The sequence below is a fragment of the Stegodyphus dumicola genome, chromosome 4 (assembly GCF_044657685.1).
Source record: "Stegodyphus dumicola isolate Sdum_Otavi_A_Nest chromosome 4, ASM4465768v1".
NCBI classification, from domain to species: domain Eukaryota; kingdom Metazoa; phylum Arthropoda; class Arachnida; order Araneae; family Eresidae; genus Stegodyphus; species Stegodyphus dumicola.
This window is the reverse complement of record NC_140771.1, coordinates 236,090,687-236,110,836: the sequence shown is the minus strand read 5'-3', so window position 1 is coordinate 236,110,836 and position 20,150 is coordinate 236,090,687. Positions and strand designations below refer to the sequence as shown.

The 20,150-nt window shown below is 32.7% G+C and overlaps 1 protein-coding gene across 1 annotated transcript in view; it reads left to right on the top strand.

Moving 5' to 3' along the window:
* Positions 1 to 794: 794 nt before the first annotated feature.
* The window catches only part of LOC118186596 (uncharacterized), a 108,613-nt gene continuing 89,257 nt past the window's right edge, over positions 795 to 20,150 (top strand). Inside the window, exons 1-3 of the mRNA XM_035356706.2 lie at positions 795 to 937; positions 17,175 to 17,216; positions 18,894 to 19,054. Of these exons, the coding sequence (XP_035212597.2) occupies positions 880 to 937; positions 17,175 to 17,216; positions 18,894 to 19,054 (261 nt within the window). The 5' untranslated portion in view covers positions 795 to 879. The remainder of the gene's footprint in view (positions 938 to 17,174; positions 17,217 to 18,893; positions 19,055 to 20,150) is intronic.

Genomic DNA, 20,150 nt, shown 5'->3' with positions numbered 1-20,150 from the left:
CATCAAGTGTCATCTACTACAAGTTAAAAAAAGTGTATTTGAACTTGAGTGGATGAATAAAATGTATTTTATTAACGATTGAAAATTTGAACAAGATATAGGGAGAATGTGAGCTAATAGTAGGAATTTAAAAATAAAGGTGTTTTTTAACACGAGTGATAAAAGCAGCTATCTCAGAGATTTTTTTTTTTACATATTAAGTTGTGTTTACATTACATACTTGTGTTTTTAAAGACTGCTGATTTTTTAATCTAATGCAAAATATTAAAAGTAAATTTTTCAGTGATTCAAAAGATAACCCATTCTGATATTCGTTATAGATATGATTTAAATATAAAGAATGTAAACTATAGACTGCGTCCATTAGCCGAAAATGCTTGAAAATTTACAATCTTTAGGTAATCAGGATCTGTTATCACTCCAATAACAACACTTCATGCAGCTTTTACTGGAACGATTTAAGGTCGCGTGCTTGTTTAAAGATGCAAAATATACAAAGAATAAATTATAAGAACAAGTGTACTGGTAGAAAAGTGGATTGACGACATGTAAAAGAATATGTAGTTGTATCTAGTAGTCTGTCGTTTAGGTCGGAAAACAGCATCGTGTCTTTGGGAAAATGTTGAGAAATTTAAGTAAAGGACCTGCATATTAGTAGACGTAATCTTATCATTTCTCTAGAGCTGTTGAGAGAAGACCTTCAACTGCAGAGGTCAAATCCTGCGAAAAATCGCCTTCGTTGCTGTTGTGGACTCTGGATCTCAGGGGTCACCCATAAAACGGGATAGTGATTACGAATTCGCCACAAGCATTCTTGGGTCAGCTCTGTGTGGAGCGACTTTACTGAAGGAATGCAGTTGCTGTGAATTCGCATCTACCATGGCTTCTCATCGAAAGTTAGTATTATTGTGTGCCTTCGTCGTCAGTGCAGTTGCAGGTATGTGGATGATTTGAAAGTTTGTTCTTAAAAAAGTTTTTTTTCAATTCCCCAAAGAACAGCTTGAGTAAAAATAAACTGGAGGAAATGGTTTCAATATTACATTCTAAAACCTAACGGAATAATAAGAAATTAAATCTAACAGCTAATGTTTTTAATGGATTGAAATATACTTACTGCAACACCTGAGCAATCGAAAATAGCTAAAACAGGCCAGCTAAACCACTGAAAGTATTTTACCAATTTATTTGGAACGCTCTTCTGTTTAAAAATCTGTGAAATCTTTACAGTTAATTAATTCAATTAAATTTGGTAGAATTACGCATTTCATTGAAAATTCGATTTTTTTTTTTTTTTTTTGAAATTTTTTGGAAAAAAATAATGATAATACATCGACTATCAAATATTTCTGAAACCTAAAAAATGTGGCAAATTTTAACTTTCGGGAGCTCTTGTATACTAATAACGAGAATAACAAATGATTTGTGGTTACAGCACATATACATGTCCATGCTTTATTTTTATATAATAATTAAACAAAAGAATTTTAATTAATTTTTGTATTCTATTAAGCCTAATTAATATTTCTAAGTACAGCTTTTAAAGATATTACAAAGTTGTACTTGAAGATTTTCATAAATAGATAACTTTCTAGGGTAAGAATATCTGAAATGTCTCGTTATTTTTAATTGATTACCTGTTAGTATTTCTACGAAGTTAATGCACGAAATCAGTACAGACTGCAGTTCTAGTTGAGCATTATATTCTTTGTTCCAAATTTTATGTCAAAAAAAGTTTCTGAATATAAGAATACAGGTCTAAAATCCTAATCGAAAGCATTTAAAATATTGTTTAGAAATGTTATTCGAGTACTACGAGATAAATGAAATTTTTCCATGTGTAGTTAAGAATGAAGAGCAATATAAACTTGATGAGTAAAGAAAATTACTTCAATTGTATATTGAATTTTTTATTTATTACTGTATAAGGAACTACCGTAATCCCCGCATATGCTTTCCGGCGGAAATTGGTTGCACCTCCAGTTATAATCTGTTACATAAAATAAAAACTTCAAGGACATTTTATGCCACTCGATTTTCCTTGTAACCATGGGAACTGTAGCTGCAGCAGATATTTTAAGTCGCCTATTATTTTTTCCTCCATTTTCATTTAACGTGTTTCTGCGTCACGGTAAACGAGCGATAGAAGCCTCACTTGAACTCCAGTCTCAGGTGAAGTGGGGAAAATAATTGCTGTACGTCGGTGATGACGCATTAGCATCGCAAACGGAGGGGCCAGCAACGACCTTGAAGTGCCTGTTTTAAAATAACAGACTATAGTGATTCAAAGACTCGTGCTTTGAAGCCAGACATAATTGAATTTTTTCTGTTTCCATACCAAAAGCTTTAACGATTTCTGGCATGGCTTCCGAAATAAAAATGTAGTGAACCGTATTTCAACATCACCTAGATTTGTGGACTGGGTCCCTTGCTTCTTTTTAGTCATCTTTAAGTTAGAGAAGATGTAAGAAATTATTGCATTTCAGGTGCATTTTCTTGATGTATAAGAAGTTAGAGAGTCCAGCTAACAAGTTAATAAAGAGCCGGTAGTTAAAAGTACTACTTCACAATATTAATTTAGAAGGAAAACATAATGTAAAAAATTCATTATTCTTTTAAAGTAATTGAGATGCCTTTCTTAAGGGTAATACGATTGTGATTTTTTAACCGACTTCGTTCAAAAAGCCGCTAAAAATCTCATTTTTATTTTATTTAACTGTTTTAAAATCCACATTCGTAGCTAATATAACCAACTTTTCTTTTCTTGATATGATGATTAGAAGTGGAAATTACAGCAGATTTTCTGAAAAACGACAAACCGGAAGTTATTGTCTACCACACCTGAAGTCAATGTTTTAAAGGGCAAATTAACGATGCTGTTTTACCCCCTTTTTTATGATATTTTTAACTAAATAATTTTATTATTTCAATAAGTCTGGAGAATCTGGCAAAGCGTTTTTCTTATGAATTTTCTTGTTTTCGTTTGGTAACGTGAATAATTGCGTGTGTATATCATGAAACGTTAACTTTCAAACTTTTTAAATACGATTTTTGATTTTTGATAGTTTATAGATAGATCGAAATATAGTTCTTTTAAACTGCTAAGAATATAAATAATTTTATATCACTGGGGAACTTCTGAATTTATGTATATGTATCCTTGGACTCATCTCCCAATCATCTCAAGAAATTTCAAATCGAAGGCGCCGCAGCGAAAAAGAAACTCAATCAATGTTAATTTAAACAGAAATAAAAGTACATTTCTGGATAGATATTCGTCAATTAAATGAGTACTATGAGTATTATGGTATTTAAAAAATGACATTAAGTAGAAAAATACGGTATTTGTTAATGTATAGATTTTACGCGAAACTTTTTTATCTCTTATATACTCGCAAATGCAATTTGGTTATTTTAAATGGCTGAGAACAACTGCAATAGATAGAAATTTCTCATCTCAGATTATTGACTATATGTTTAAAATAGTACCTATTCCAGTAAGAAGATTTTTTCTCCTTCAGTTTCTACTTCGGTCTGAACTATACTGCAATTTTCTACTGTTATATTCTTCTACTTCAATTTGCATTTACAATTCAATCCTTCTTCCTTTCTTTCCTGTTGCCAGTTGTTGGTATAACTTTTGTTCCTGTTGATAAAATATAGAATCCGATTTTTAAGTCGCAATATTTGACACAAATTATCGGGAATTCATAGTATTTAATATATTTTAGTCAAATCAAAAGTGCCCATAAATTTTGCGTGAAAGATTTTGAAGTTAATTTAAAATGAAATAAACAAATAAATCATTTATTACTGTTGGTCTGCAAAATATAAATTTAATTTTATCTTCCCGCAAAATCATATTTCAGCTTCCTTAGTTAATAAATTATATTTTTGAGGATTTCAATAGCCATAAAAATTTCTACAGATATCATGTCTAGTCAGTGATTAAAATTCTAATCCATAATTCTTTTCAGCCTATGAAGGCATCGGCTCTTTATCTGCTTCCATTTTTCATGCCTAGATGGCATTACTTGTCTCGTTTCCTTTCATTATTTTACTTATTTCCTTTATCACAGAGGGTGTGATTGTTAGTTACTGTTAAGTTCTTAAAATTTCGCTGACACTTTTTTCCTCTTTGTAATATTGTCCTTCATTTAGCTGTAGCTGAAGAAGCACATTACGTTCAGTCACTCAAAGATTTTTCGATAATGTGTGATTGAAGCCAAATAATGCTGTTTTACGTATATACGTAATTAAAATCCTTTAATAATTTAACTAATCTGCTTATTTCATAATTATATAATGTCTTTTGAAATCAGAAATCTGTTTTAATAATAATATATATTAGAAAGGAAAACATTGCAAAGATTATCGCATCAAATTAAGTTACATTGAACTAGGTTCCAGAGAAAATGCTCGAATTACACAGAATATCTCTTGATTAAAATTCTTGATTAATTCTTTATGAACTATTTAAGGAACACAAAATCTTAATTGTTTAAGTCTTATAAAATCAGATATCAATTAAAGTCTTTGAAAAATTTTCAGTAAAATAATACATTTATTGAATCTCAATCACAATGAAGGAAATAAAAGAATTAGTGTTATGCATCAGGTTTGTTCGTCAGCAGAATGCATTTAGATGCATAAGGAGATTAATTTCCGATTATTCTTACGTATGCCGTTATTTTCCTAAATTTTGATTTAGTTTATCCTTAGAAATAAATTAAATGCTTAATATACATGCAGAAAGAAACATATACAGACTGAACGGAGTAAAGAAATCTGCAAGTGGTCAGTAATACAGGCGATTAAAACTAATCATAAATAAAAAAAATACCGCAAATAAATGTGTATTATTATTATTAACGTGTTAATTTGATCAATATTATAAAAGATAAGAAAATTTATGACTAGGAAATATACCAAGATTTAAATGCCAGGGGTGACATAGAGAGGCTGTTACAACATTCTTTACATGATTTTGCTTTACTATAAAAAAAAAATCTGTTCCTTGTGCGACTTATTAAGTTATACGCATTTTTTGCCGCATTTCATTTAAACTCATTTCTTCGAATTTCATTAGAGATATATTTCACATTCAATTAATTCAGTTCTCAGGTAAAAATATATATAAAACCGAAAAATATCTCCATAAAAAATTTTTAAATATAGGCAAACATAAAACATCAAATACAGTTAAAACAATTAAAAAAATCTGATGTGTACACCACATGACTTCCTTGCACGGAATATTAAATTATACTAATTTTTTGCTGAATTTCATTTAAACTTATTTTCTCGAATTTCTCGAAACTCTTATCTCGAATCTAGAAATAAGAGTATCTCATTCAGTTTCAGTTAATTCAGTTCTCACTTCGCGGCAAGGCAAAAATACGTAAAACATCAGAATATCTTTATCAAAATTTAAAAAAAGATAGAAAAATATAAAACACCAAATACAGTTAAAACAATTAAAAAGAATTTTTACAATTAAAATTACTGTTTCTACGGATAAACAAGCAATTCGGCCAGCGAAAAGAAGGCAGATTTTTCCGTGCACAAAACTGAAAGTTTACTTTGGGTTCCCATTCGGCAAAAAGACACTGAAGGTGCAAAATCTGACTTAATTCACTACTCTGCTAGGTTTCAAAAGCAGCTATGGTAAAAACATTAGGCTTATCCGCATTTAAAGAACTTGTTGATAATTCTACAATTGATTCGAATTGATTGTTTTACAACTATTCCATGCAGGTTAACTAAACGTATAAAAATCTTCACCGGAAATAAGAGCAACATTCCGCGAAACAACATTCAATCATTTTTAAAGCAAAAAGGGCACAATTTACCAAAAGAATAAAAAAAAATTGAGATCACGGAGCCGAGAAACAGAGTGATATATATATATACTTTTGGTGAAGCCGATTGCAACAAAAAAGGGATGTGCAAAGCTACATGTTGTAGCAGTCCTATACAAAATTTCAATGTTCTAAGGCTACTTGTTTTTGAGTTACGTGAGATATATATATACATACGTATGTACGTACAAAAGACGTCACGAAAAAAAATTTCAACTGAATCCATTTTAAATCCTTTTTGCAAACAGTTTTGGGAAAAAGAGTTCTTTATTCTGTTCTTACGTACAGATGTCGCGCAAAAAACATTGTTAAATTGTATTCGATAGCGGTCAAAATGGATATTTTCTTTGAAATACGATACTCGAACATTTTCGTGATTACAATACTTCCTTTACTTCGCACAAGGAAGTAAAAACAGTTTTTACAATTCAAAGTAGAGTTCCTGAGCAAAAACAAGGAATTTCGCTGGCCGGAAAGAAGGCAGAGTTTTCGGTGCACAAAACTGAAAGTTTACTTTTGGTCCCACTCGGCAAAAAGACACTGAAGGTGCAGAAACTGATTTAATTCACTATTCTGCTAAGTTATAAATGTAAACGAATGTTATTTCTGAGTTAGGCTTAACCGCATGTAAACAACTTTTAAATTATTAATAATTCTACAACTATTGCATGCAGATTAATTAAAGGTATAGAAACTTTAGCGCGAACATGAAAACAACGTAATTCAATCATTTTTATAGCAAAAAATGCACAATTTACTAACCTAGAAGAATAAAAACCGATGAGATCACCAAGCGGTCTAACAGAGCATATATATATATATATATATATATATATAAATTATCTTCTGCTGCTTGACAGTTTTGTTTTCATGCAAACTAGCTGTTTTAAGAAACAGTGGTTGGAAGGCTATGTCTGTGCTCTTTTCGAAGATAATTATTCGCATCAAGTTATTAAAAAGCTTTGCGGAAGCCATAGGTTTTCGATATCTAAAGCTACGCTAGGCATTGTTGTCGACAAGAAAGGAAAAAAAGTCTTAGTCTGATCTTAAGTGGAAACATTGTCGAAATACATGTCCAAGGAAATAACGGAATGAATTTTAATGTTAAAAATTTGGCAAATCAAATGTCAGTTGTAAAATTATTAAAATGCTTAGTGACAGCAGCAGTAATTAATGCTGAATTAAATCCTAAACAGGCGAAAAGACATAACGTGCGTCATCTTTGTCCGGAACAAACTTTATGAGAACATTTATCCGGGCAAAAATGGAAAAATGTTATCATAATAGATGAATCATGGATGTATTTAAATGACTGCAATAAAATGAGATCCTTTGTTATCATCAAAGAGGAGAAAAAAATTTTTAAAAATGGTTCAAAGGATCTAAAAAAAAAAAATTTCAAAGGGATTTATGATTGTTGCTGGTTTTTCATGTAGCGGTAAATTAAAAATAAAGAGAGCGGAGAAAAATGTTAAGATCAATTTCACATATTATCAGAAACATATCTGGTGTTTAGATTTCATATATGAAATACCTATTCTTGAACCACAGTGCCGTCAATCAGTAAAACTGCATCAAGACAAAGAAAGCGGCCACGAGTCAAAATCCACTGTCAAATACCAGAAAGAAATGGAACGAGAAACGGGTGTTAAGCCTCTACACTTGATACCCGTACTAAATATTGTGATGTACCATTCAGGTATTTTTGTGATTTCGGGTTTTTAAAAAACGAATTGTCCAAACTTCGACGTACAACCCTCCTTGGGTGTCCGCCGATAACATCGCGGCAAAAAGATCACGGGCGAAAACGTCGCGGAGAAAACAACGCAAGGTAAAAACGTCGTGCTACAAAACATCGTGGGAGAAAACATCGCAGTTCTAAAACATCGTGGTACAAAACATCGACGTCGAAAATAAAGCGGTTAAAAAACTTCGCAGTTTAAAAACATCGTCGTCGAAAACATCGTGGTAAAAAATAAAGTATCTATAAATCATTGCATGACGATAACATCGCAGACATGCCTTTTTTTTCAGGTTTTAATAATTGTAAAGGTATATTCTCATAATGATTTGCGAGCGCGAGATGTAAAGAAGGATAATTTTTACTTTCACATTTTTTATTAACTAATAAATTTTTGCTGAAAAAGTAAGAAGGAAACTTAAGCATAGAAAACTAAATGCAACTTATAGATTATACTTTTCGTGAAAAATTACCAGTAAAAACTTTATAAAAAATGATTTATTAATGGCATTTGTTAGTTAACTATGTCGGTTAGTTAACTATGTTCGTTAACTTTGTTAGTTAAGTGCTATAAGTTGCATTAATTTTCTATGCTTAAGTTTCCTTCTTGTTTTCTCCGCAAAAATTTATTAGTTAATAAAAAATATTAAATTTATCCTTCTTATCATCTTGCGCTCACAAATCATTATGGGAATATCCATTTACAGTTATTAAGTCTGAAAAAAGCATGTCTGCGATGTTATCGTCATACGATGATTTGTAGATACTTTATTTTTTACCACGATACTTTCGACGACAATGTTTTTAAACTGCGAAATTTTTGAACCGCTTTATTTTCGACGACGATGTTTTTAAACTGCGAAATTTTTGAGCCGCTTTATTTTCGACGACGATGTTTTGTACCACGAACCACGATGTTTTAGAACTGTGATGTTTATGTTTTCTCTTTGCTATGTTTTCTCCCATGATGTTTTGTAGCACGACGTTTTCGCCTTGCGTTGTTTTCTCCGCGACGTTTTCGTCCGCGATGTTTTTGCCGCGATGTTTTCGGCTGTAACCCCCTCCTTGGACTTTGGAAAGCCGTTCAAGAGGAATGATATAAAATATCTCTTCCGGCACTACAAAGGTTCTAGTGTTTTTGAAATTACAATGTAAAAAGATAGTGAAGAATAAGGATTATCAAACAGAACATTTAAAACACAAAATATTTAGGTAAAGTACATCTGTGAATGCAAGGACATTCGTCTAAAAATGTGCGAATAGCCTCTGGGAAGTGGTATTTGTTGTAGAACCAAAGAAAATGATCCAGTTAAAAGAAACTTTTAAATCTGTTTGAATTTTGATGCTGATATTTTTTTTATTTGAAAACATACAGAATCCCCGTGCGCCACGGATACTTACAGAAGTTAATTAAAACATTTAAAAATGCATCCATAAATAAAGCGAACAAAGCAGAGAACAGCAGTCTGGACTTCCCGAAAACAGATAAATTCACTAGCCAAGTCACTTCGAACATTTTCAAATCGTTCTGCAAGCATAATCTAGGGCCATCAAATGTAGGGGCATGAGAAAAGCAAATGTTCCACATCCTGAGGTACTCTTTTTGAATATTCACATAAATTGTTTGCTCGTAGATAAAAACGAAACAGGTAACTTCCAAATTTACCGTGACCAGATAAAAACTGAAAAACTTTAAAATTTATAGAGTGGAAAGACTAGGAAGATGACTGATATTTGAATCAGTTTTTTAAAACATGAAGATTTTAACAATTAAAATTTGTAATTTTTCATATCAGTCTGTTTGTAAACATTTAACTTGAAAACATGAAAAAAAAAGTATTTAAAAAACATAAAAATCTGAAAAGTTTCACACTTTAACAATCGCCCAAAAGGATTTGTTAAGGATTTTCATACTCTAGTCCACAAATTCGCTATTACACTCAATCCTGCTAACACATTTTTTTTGTCTGTTAAAATATAAGACATTTAAGGCGTAATTGAAAGTATACTTGACATGTATTCGAGAGGCCAAAGACTCAAGTTTCTCAAGTTTTCTTTCCTGCTTCAAAATAACCTAATGATTCTATAAATGTTATTATTTAGCACCACTTTTATTAAGCATTATCTCACGTGCGCCATATACAATTCAACAGCAAAGTTATAAATATTTTAAAATGAGCATAACAGCATACGTTTAGAATATCTGATGCAGTGTTAGATGTTGGCACACTTTTTATATTTTTTCAGTATTTTCTCAGTTCTTATCAATTTTCAGTTTATTTAGTAATAGGGCTTACGAAACCTTTTTGTCTTTTAATTATTAACGTTTTGCCTATTAACTTTATTTACTAAAACCTTTCCCAGGTGCCTGGAACATATATGTCCCGCACTTTCACTACTTTAAATGTGGTTCAAGAAGTTTCAGTAAACTATGGAGATTTAAAATTTACTCCTTAATATGGAGTAGGAAGTGCACGACCCTGTAGATTTGTTTTACTGCCTATTTCATTTAAAATACCTAACTAAATGGCCATGATAATTTCGACATCGGCCCCTTTAGCCCAAGAAAAAATAGCATATTCTTCGCACTTGCGCCCCATAAAATTCAATTCAACAGCAAAATCACAAAACAGTTCAAAATGGCGCATCTTTAGAATTTCCTATATACACCCTCGCGTCGTGGAGATAAAAGTGTTTCATTCCCTACAGTATTGGCACTGCTCGCTTTCAGATTGTTGAGTCTGTTAAGCAAAAACGTTCATTAAACTTTTGCAAAATATGAAATATATAATTCGAAATTCATATTTCGGGCTTCCAGGTGCACAGTTTTGAATGGAGGACCACGTTATTAAAAATTTGATGGCTTTAAGTACAGCCGTTTCTTCATACATAACATTCAGATTTTCTGTAAAGGGAAAACAGGGTGATATTTTTTGGTGGCAACAATTTGAAAAGTGATTCGCCATTTATAGCGGGAGACGCAAAATTCCGTTTCGAGATTCGGATTAACTCACTTTTGGGCTTTAAAGAATCTACTTCTTCATTTAAAAGAGATTTCTAAACACTTTTAGCAGCCAGTTATTTATTTACGTAAATAAAGATGTGAAGACTTTTAAAAGGAAGTCCTTCTTATAGAGTCGTGTTAAAAGAAAGGCTTCATATTTATGCCTCACATGCAAAGAACTTCCAAAACTAACAAGTAGCTAGCTAGTATTTTTTACAAAGAATAGAAAACTCGTGCTATTATCATTCAGTCATATTTTTCCCATTCACTTATTCGTTCGGGGAAAAATTTGAACAAAGAAAGCTTAAATACACAAACTAAAGCACAACAATCTTGAGTAATGATCAATTTATAATTCTCTTTATAAAAGGTATTCCACATTATTTGATGCAAAATTATTTTTATATTATTATAATTCTAGCTCTAGTATTATTCTGGTTTGACAACTATAAATCGAACAGCTCATGCAAATTGTAATTTTTTAAATTCCGAATCTGACATAAAATATATTATTTATAAAATTTATAAATGCGCAGAAAATTGACTTGTATTATTACACTATGGAAATTAATGCATCTCACTAATGGAAATGGAAGAGATTGACAGAATGATTAATAAGAGGTAGTCGCATAATAAAGCAAGTAAAATATTTTTAAGTATTTGGTGGTGAATTTTGTGAAGAATTTTAGTACAAATATACAGTGGATGGACAAAAATATGGAAACACCTTGTGAAATGCATGTTTGAAAAGAAAGATTAGATTGATTTTAATGAAATATGTAGGTGGCGCTGGCGTTTTTGACTACTGACGCCACCTATACAACTTCGTAAATGTGCTAAACAGTTCAGTTGTTGTCGGAGTACTGTTATGTGAGGTTGTCATTGCATTATGTCAGAGTTAACAGACTTCGAACGTGGGCAAATTGTTGGAGCACGTATGGTAGGTGCTTCCGTAAGCAAGGTAGCCGAGGTGTTTAGTGTTTCAAGAGGTACTGTATCGAAGATTTATTTCCGCATACTTGAAAAGCGGAAAAACATCATCTGCTAAATCACAGCGCGGACGAAAGTATGTCCTGAGTGATCGTGACAGAGGATCATTAAGGGCAATTGTGACGAAACATAAGAAGACCACAGCTGCAAAAGTTACTGCTGAAATGAATGTTGTGTTACGGAACCCTGTGAGTACCAAAACAATTAGAAGCGAGCTTCATAAACAGGGAATTGCTGGCCGTGCTGCAATTGAGAAGCCACTCATCAGTGATGCTAATGCCCGTAACAGGAAAAGGTGGTGTTTAAGTCATAAAGCCTGGACTATAGAGCAGTGGAAGCGAGTAATATGGTCTGATGAGTCTTCTTTCACATTGTTTCCCACTTCTGGCCGAGTTTACGTCTGGAGAACGCCATCTCAAGCCTATAATACAGACTGCTTGTTGTCAAGAGTGAAACATGGCGGGGGTTCTGTTATGGTTTGGGCAGCCTTATCGTGGTTCTCTGCTAGCCCCATGATTACTGTGTCAGGGCACAATACTGCCAAGACTTATGTGAACATTTTGGCCGATCAAGTTCATCCCATGGTACAAACTTTGTTCCCCGATGGTGATGGTGTCTTCCAAGACGACAAAGCCCCTGTTCACACAGCTCACATTGTCCAGGACTGATTTTCTAAGCACGAGGATGCGTTGTTCCATCTCCCCTGGACACCATAGTCACCAGACCTGAATATTATCGAACCTTTGTGGTCTACATTGGAACGGAAAGTGCGTTCTCGTTATCCACCGCCAACATCGTTATCTGAACTTGCCACCGTTTTGCAGGAAGAATGGTATAATATTCCCTTGGCAAACATACAGGAACTGTATTTATCCATTCCAGAAGACTGCAAGCTGTTTTAGATGCCAACGGGTTTCCTACACCATATTAAGCAAAGAAACATGTTTTTTTAAAGGTGTTTCCATATTTTTGTCCAACCCCTGTATAACATCATTGCTGGTTATTGCTTGAAACACAATTTTACTAGCTCAGATGAAGAGCTTGACGTTGCATATAGCATGAAAGTACGATCCGTAGAGACGGAAGTGAAGTGAAAGGAAGAGCGTGACTCTTTGCCACATCGGTATGAGAAAAGCGTCTGTGATCGTGTATCGTGGTGGAGCACAAGCATTTAACCATTGTTAGGCTTTAGACTGTCTTTGGATTTGCTCCTAGGCAAGTGGCGGTGTATGGAGAATAAGCGTTAAGATATGCTTCCACTGAACGGTGATGGAATGAAGCTGGTTCGAACTGGTAAATAACTTAAAAGGTGCAGGGAACATAATTTGAAAAGTGCCGCCCAGACAGTATAGTGGTTCGAGGAGCTTGACTGCGATACCAAAGGGCCAGGTTCGAATCTCGGAGAAAACATGGATGTAACGTTGTCTGTCCCTTCATAGGATGGTAGCGGTCGCCGCCTATTAGGTCCTTCCACAAAAAAATAGCCACCACTTCTGGCCTTAGTAATGGCCAATGTCGTTATAGGCAAGTACTCACCATTGAGGGAAAAAATAATGGGAGAAGTCAAATCTGTGTGGAGCCTACTGGCGCGAATCAGAGAAGATGAACTCCTGGAAGGCAAGCAAGCTCTTCCAGAGGAAGGGAGAAACCTCAGGCGTCACGTGACTGTCGTGGACCATTAAACGAGCTATACAACTGGAAGCTCAGTGATTGGCTCCCGTCTGATCCGTGGGAAGTTGGAGCCCTGAAGTGGTATAATTTTATGGAGACAATAGTAGAAGTGGTTAACTCTTTCGCATCGAGAGACGACCAAATCTGTTTTCAACAAACATCGAAAACGCCCGTGTTTACGAATTTGTCTTAGAATAGTTTTCCTTTCCCCCTGCGGTTTCATCCATTGTGTGCAGTTTCACCTTAGGGCCGGATTGCACCGGCGACGTCAATAGCTTTCCGTATTTCTCCTTTATTTGCTTCAAAAGAATGATTGACATGTCTTTTAATAACTCGCGAAACCAATGAGCCATACACTAACGTGGAGGGGAAAGAACTAGGTAGAAAATAAACGAGGCGTTGGGGTGGTTTGCCGTTGCCTGAATGAATGAGCGTTACGGGCGACTTCGATGTGAAAGAGTTAAATAATTGCGTTTGTCACTGATAGCGGATTGCGCGGCAAAAACATTGAATGCACACAAATGTAAAAGAATGCTGGGAAAAACTGAGGATAAAAGGAAGAAGAATTTTTATAACTTGCATCATTAAGTTTAGATTCCTTACTAAATCTGACGCCATTGAATTGCATTAAATCACTAAACTTCGAACGTGGAGTTTCAAGAAAGCCTCATGTAACTCAATTTACTAACCCATTGATCAATGATAAATCACATTAAAGCGAAACCACATTAACTGAATATTATAAACAATAGGCGTAGTTGTAATTCATTCAACAATCTAGTTTTTCAGAGTTACTATTTTACACTAAAAGCAAATACATATGCTTGAAGAGTGCTCATTGTTTTTATATTCTCGTGCTAATTGCGGTATTTGAGATCGTTTGATCTAGACATTTTGGTGAACTTCAAACCTTGATTCTGTTTCAGGATCAGTCTCAAGCCAAATTAGAGAATCATATTAATTCAGCATGATTGAAAATTAGCTCAAATTATTTTACAAGTAGTTCCAAATGTATTCTTGTTTTCGAACTGTTAACCTCTTCTTCATATGCAGATTTTCTTATAGAAATATATTATTCTTAGTTTTTTTGAAAAGGAATTGACGCGCTAGTTCTCACACTTTCATTAGCCAAATTATTGAATTCTTTCTCAGCTGTGCCGACTTCATGAAATATATTTCCATTCTCCATTGATAAATGTTTGAAATACCTACAAAAAGTTCCGTGTATGAAAGAATTGCGCTTATAAAGCAATTATCGCACAAAGCGGGATATGATATTATTTCACTCATCATATTAACTGATTATTATCGCGCATACCGATTTTACGTTAGGCGGGATTTTCTTGTATTTCCTTAGTAAGATTTACTAAACGTTGGATAAGTAAGTTGGATACGTAAATGGAACAATTCTCTTTTCCGATCTAATTTCATAAAATCTAAAGACAAAGGAAACCGCGCACTCTCTGTTATGAAATAAGTTATTTTAGAATATATTCCCTGAACTAAATTCTGAAACTAAACTCATGCTTAAGACGTTAACCAGAAAGAAGGATTCAACTAAATTTCAATAACCTTCAACATGCTGACGAAATGTTGCTTAATGTTTATCCTGATATGGAACGAAGCTTCAAAATCCGACAAAATCTTGATAAAGAGAGCGACAGCTATCGCAAGTTGCATAACAAGAACTACGTCGAGCCTTATTCAACTATCGCAAACTACATGAGGAAATAAAAAAAAAAAAAAAAAAAAGAAAGAAACTGAGTACTAATCTTTTACTTAATTTTGTAAGAAACAGCTAAATTAAACAACCAGACATTAAAAATCATTTACATTAATGATTAACAATAAGCATTTTACGATTCTATTATTTAGAACCTGATGTTCAAAAATTTACACGCTAAGTAGTGGAGGAAATAAAACAATTACCGTGGTTTACCACATTAACGTGAACTATGAGTTAATTAGTCTCGTTAAACGAGACTTTTCTGCAGGTTAATCAACTGCTTTTCAAAATTAATGGTATTTTAACGTTTTATCGGAAATTTTTACAAATGTCTGCAGCGACAAACGGCATAGTATTAGCAAAATAATCACATTAATTTATAAATAATTATCAGAAAAAGCTATATCCCGCGAACGGGCTGGCTGCATGGGTGTTTTCGTGGTTTTCCCCATGTGTAACGTGTATACGAGCCAGTTTCCTTTAAAGAGTCCTCCACGAAGGCATCCCTCCCTTAAGGCAGATAGCCCTCGAGTGCTTTTCCGTAATCTAATAAACCAAACCAATCTAATAAACCAAACCAAACCATAAAAAGCTATATCGTGCTGACTGATTCACGCGCATATCGAGTAACTTTTGCCAAATGTTAAATTATTACCATATTATATTCAACCAAATTTTAACTGCATGTGAAAATCAATTTATTATTCAGCATTTAATTATTTCTGAAACTTTTATGCTTGCTATTTATTAATGCTTAAGTTCACCGAAAGAAATCGTAGTGGATCACCATGTTATAAGTAGCCCTGTAATTTTTTTTTAACATTCTAAGTTCACTTGTTATTATTAAATTGCCAATTGATAAGGAAATATTCTAACTTTTTTTTTGCTAAGCACAACAGCCTGATAATTTAACATAACTTAAGTTAAATCCTGTTGTATATCTGTTGCTCAACGCTGACCACAGCTACACGTTTGGAACTACTGGTGTTATAACCTAGCTCAAACTGATTTGCAGGTATCGCAAATGCTGAAAACAAATTACGTATTTTTTTTTTTTTTGGACTATAGCTTATAGAAGATATAAGGGTAATGAAAGGGCAGTTAATGTTTTTAAACGGTTTCTCCTGTACAAAACGTTCAACTACTAAGACAAGTGAAATCTGAGGGAGTACACAGTTAATTTGGCCTTTGCTTCTATAGTCAAGTAATGATATGATAATTATAGGAATTTTTCTAGTTCATCTTGTAGAGACATTAGATATTTTTGCTGCGAAATACGTGAAAAATGAGCAACGCCCTCACCAGGACTCGAACCTCGGACCTCTCGAATACGCGCCGAGTGTGCTGACCATTACACCACAAAGTCATGCCAAGAAATACTTTATATACCCCCCTGGGGATTAGGGAACGCAGTCGCCAAATCCTGGTGGTGAAGAATCATCACCCCTCATTTTTGTTTTATTTCGGGCGCCACTGTAGAGCTATTAGGATTTTTGATGCTGAGACATGGAAAATTACAGAAAAAGAAATTTTCAGTAATTATTGAAAATGTAATTCATATTATTGAATACTTTCCATAATTTTTTGAAAAAAAATTAGCAGTTCAATTGATTAACAGCTATTGAATTTACGATTTGGAAAAATAAATTGCTTTAAAAAACAAAAAATATTCAATAATTTCTGATATTTTCAGTAACTACTGAAAATTAATAAATCAGTTTATTAACAACTGTAAAACCACTAGTAAAATTAGTAATCTGGAAAAAAATTACTTTAAATTTATAAGTTTTCAAAAGCGCCTAAAATGACCCTTTTGGTTCGAAGACGTTTAGAATCGAAGAAAAATTTTTCATGAAGTTATTCTGATGCAGATATATTTATTGCATATTACGATCCAATGATACTGCTTTTAAATTCAGTTAATATATGAAACATATTAAATAAGTAATGGAATTAACTTTACTGATATTATCTAGTATACACCTCAGATCGTTTTACATAATGTAATCTTCTGCTACATATGCATTTCCTAAGAAATTATAAATACTTTAATGTCTTATATAAATGTTAATTAAGTAGCTTCATAAGTTTTAATTTTTAGAGCTTTTGGTTCAAAGCATTATCAAGTTAACATTTTGCAATTATTCTTTTCTACGAAAATTAATGTTATTTATTCTCTTTCAGTTCCTACGAGAAAGAGGGAACAATGTGCAAGGTACTGTACAGGTAAGTTACTTAAACATTGCCATGTTCAAATAAAACCTTTTTGTAATATTTTTCTCAATGGCAAAACCATTCATTTTATAATTATTAGATCCAAAAAGGGGAAAGTTATTTTTAAATACGTAGTAGAAACTTATTTCTTCCTTCTAAATAGTCTCAAAACATGTATGCTTAAGAAAAGCATAAATTTGTGTTGTGTTCTTGTGACATATCTCACTTTTCCTACAGATACATCAGAACAAGGCCACGAAATGCAGCGTGGCTTGCAGAGGCAGATTGCTTCTATCGTTGGCAATACCCTTGAACACCATACAAGTGACAGTACGCCTTCGGTCCGCCCCGAATTTCAATGAAGAGCACCCTACCACCAATCTCTTGAGAGGACTTAAGGCTCGCAATATTTAGTGTGCCTCCATACCGCACAACACTATACATTTACAAACATCACCGGGCTTCAAGCCCGGGTCCTTCGTACCGCAGTATGATCCCCTAACTACTATACCAGCTGGTCAGCTGCATACATTGAATGAATTTTAAAGAATACATTAAATTTATGCTTGTCTTAAATATGTGTGCTTTAAACGTTTATTTTAAAGATTTAATTTTATATCTTTAAAATATATATTTTATATTTTAAAGAAAATATATATTTTAAAGAACTATAATTATTTTGCATATTAGTTTTAATTTTAATGTAGTTTAATTTTAACCTTAACTTTCATTTTAATATTTTAACTTTAATGTTAATTGCATTATTTGAATGCCCATCTTTTCTTTATTTATAAGCTAAAATTGTCTTTCGGAATGTGAAATACTTTTATCGCCCTAACAGAAATCAAATCCAAATAAGAAATACTCCTAGCATTCCTTCATTTTTCTGCTATTAAACTTTAAGTTACGGCAATGTAATCATTTTTACTTTGATCCAAATATTTCCGAGGAATATTAAATTTTATGTCCTAAAACCAGTTTTATAATTTAACTATAAAGATAAATATATTGTTGCAAACACTGATCACATATAATTTAATTTAAAACAAATAAATTTTTTATAGTTAATTTACGCTAGATGCTTTCTAAAATTTGATTATGAAACGGTAAATATTATTTTATTTAAATATCCATATTTTGATTCTGAAAGTGACAACTGCGAGAAAAAATGGCAAATAAATTTCTGGACTAGTGCTTATCGCCTTTTGAAAGATGCTGTATTTACTCTATTTAGCTCTTATTAAGAGAAGATTTTGATAACTTTCATAAAAAAGAAACTAAAGAAATCAGAAAAAAAGATGTTTAAAAATTGACTAATATAAATATCAAAAACTATGTATCTATATTTCATTAAAATTAAAAAGCAGTTGAATTTGGCATGCCTTAAACAATGGCTGCTAATAGAAATCTTATTGTTCAAAATGTTTGGCCATTAAAGACGAAATATTAATACGGTCAGAATGTTCCATGTTTCCATATTACCGAAATGGCCGAAAAAACATTTTAAATTACACTTTGTGTTTTAGAGTACAGTTTAGATAGAAATTTTTGATTTTTTTTGTAAAATTTTAAAGTCAAATCGATTGCAGAGCACATAGGGTTTTGGAAGCTAACCGTCATTCATAATTTTCATACAAATATTGGAAATCATATCGAATCTTCAGTGTTCTTATTTGATGCAATTTTCAGATGAAGCTGATTTTACATTAAGGCCAGGCAGTACATATACATATGACTATGAAACAACTACTGTTACCACCGTCCAAGGACCCTCTCAAGATAAGACTCAACTTCAGATGTCAGCTCAAGTGGACATTGAAGTTCTCTCAAAATGTGATCTTTCACTCAGAGTAAGTTGAATTCGTTATCATATTAATACCAGGTCTGCTGCAACTGCAAATCCTCATTAAGAAATATTGGGCGGAAAACACAAATAGCTGTGGGCAAATATACAGCCGTCACATTTTGAAGTCAAAAATAGTAACATTGTACTCCCTAGTAGAGGAAAAGCTTCTAGATATTTAAAATTTGATCTGAATACATCTGGATGTTTTGAAATTACGAACCAGTTTTTCTTTTAGTCATACGCCAAATGCTTATTTAATGTAAACGAGGGAATTTTACTTTTTGCTTCTCGTATTTTATTTCAGCAGAATTCCGACAGTTAAAAATGTAAAACAGTCTTATTTCCATAAAAGAAGCTTAAAAGCATCTTTTTTGCCCTTTTTCTTAAGTTAGAGAATTAAGTTGTAAAGTCTTTATTTATTTCACCTAACCAGTTAATTTTTATTCAGTATAAATACTGTCATTTTCCACTTTCCGTTTACCTACCAAAATGCTCATTTTACTTCGTGCGTATTTGAATGAGGTAGAAAGAGAAAGTATTTAAAATGAGGTTTTATATTGTTTAGTCAGAGCGTGTTCCGCCTGCTGAAGGCCACGTTACTAGTTGATATTCTACTATGCACTTGGAATTAGTTAATTGGAAATTCCTTAATTTTGAGCTACGACATAAATGCTGTCTGGTTTTGTAAGCACAAGAAGCGCCTTCTATTCAATTAAAGTTCTTTAAAAAAGGGTTTTTTACACCCTTCTATAATACGTTTAATAAAAATATTATTCTATAATCTATAAGTTCAAGAAAAAAAGAGCTATTAATAAGTATATATCCAATTCAATTAACATTGAGGAGAGAAAATTGTGAGAGCTAAGCTTTTAAAAACTACTCGTGCGATTTTTACAAAACATGGCACTTTGGCATAACCTGAGTCGTAGAATCGAAATATGGAAAAAAATGATATTTCAGAAAATTTCCGATTTCGTGTCAAAATACTCCTATATTAGAACAATGCTGTATTTAAATCTAATACTTATCCTAATCCACGCTTTCGCGATATGAAAAATGGAAGTTGAAATTTCTCAGTTGGCCCAGTAGAACGGAAGATA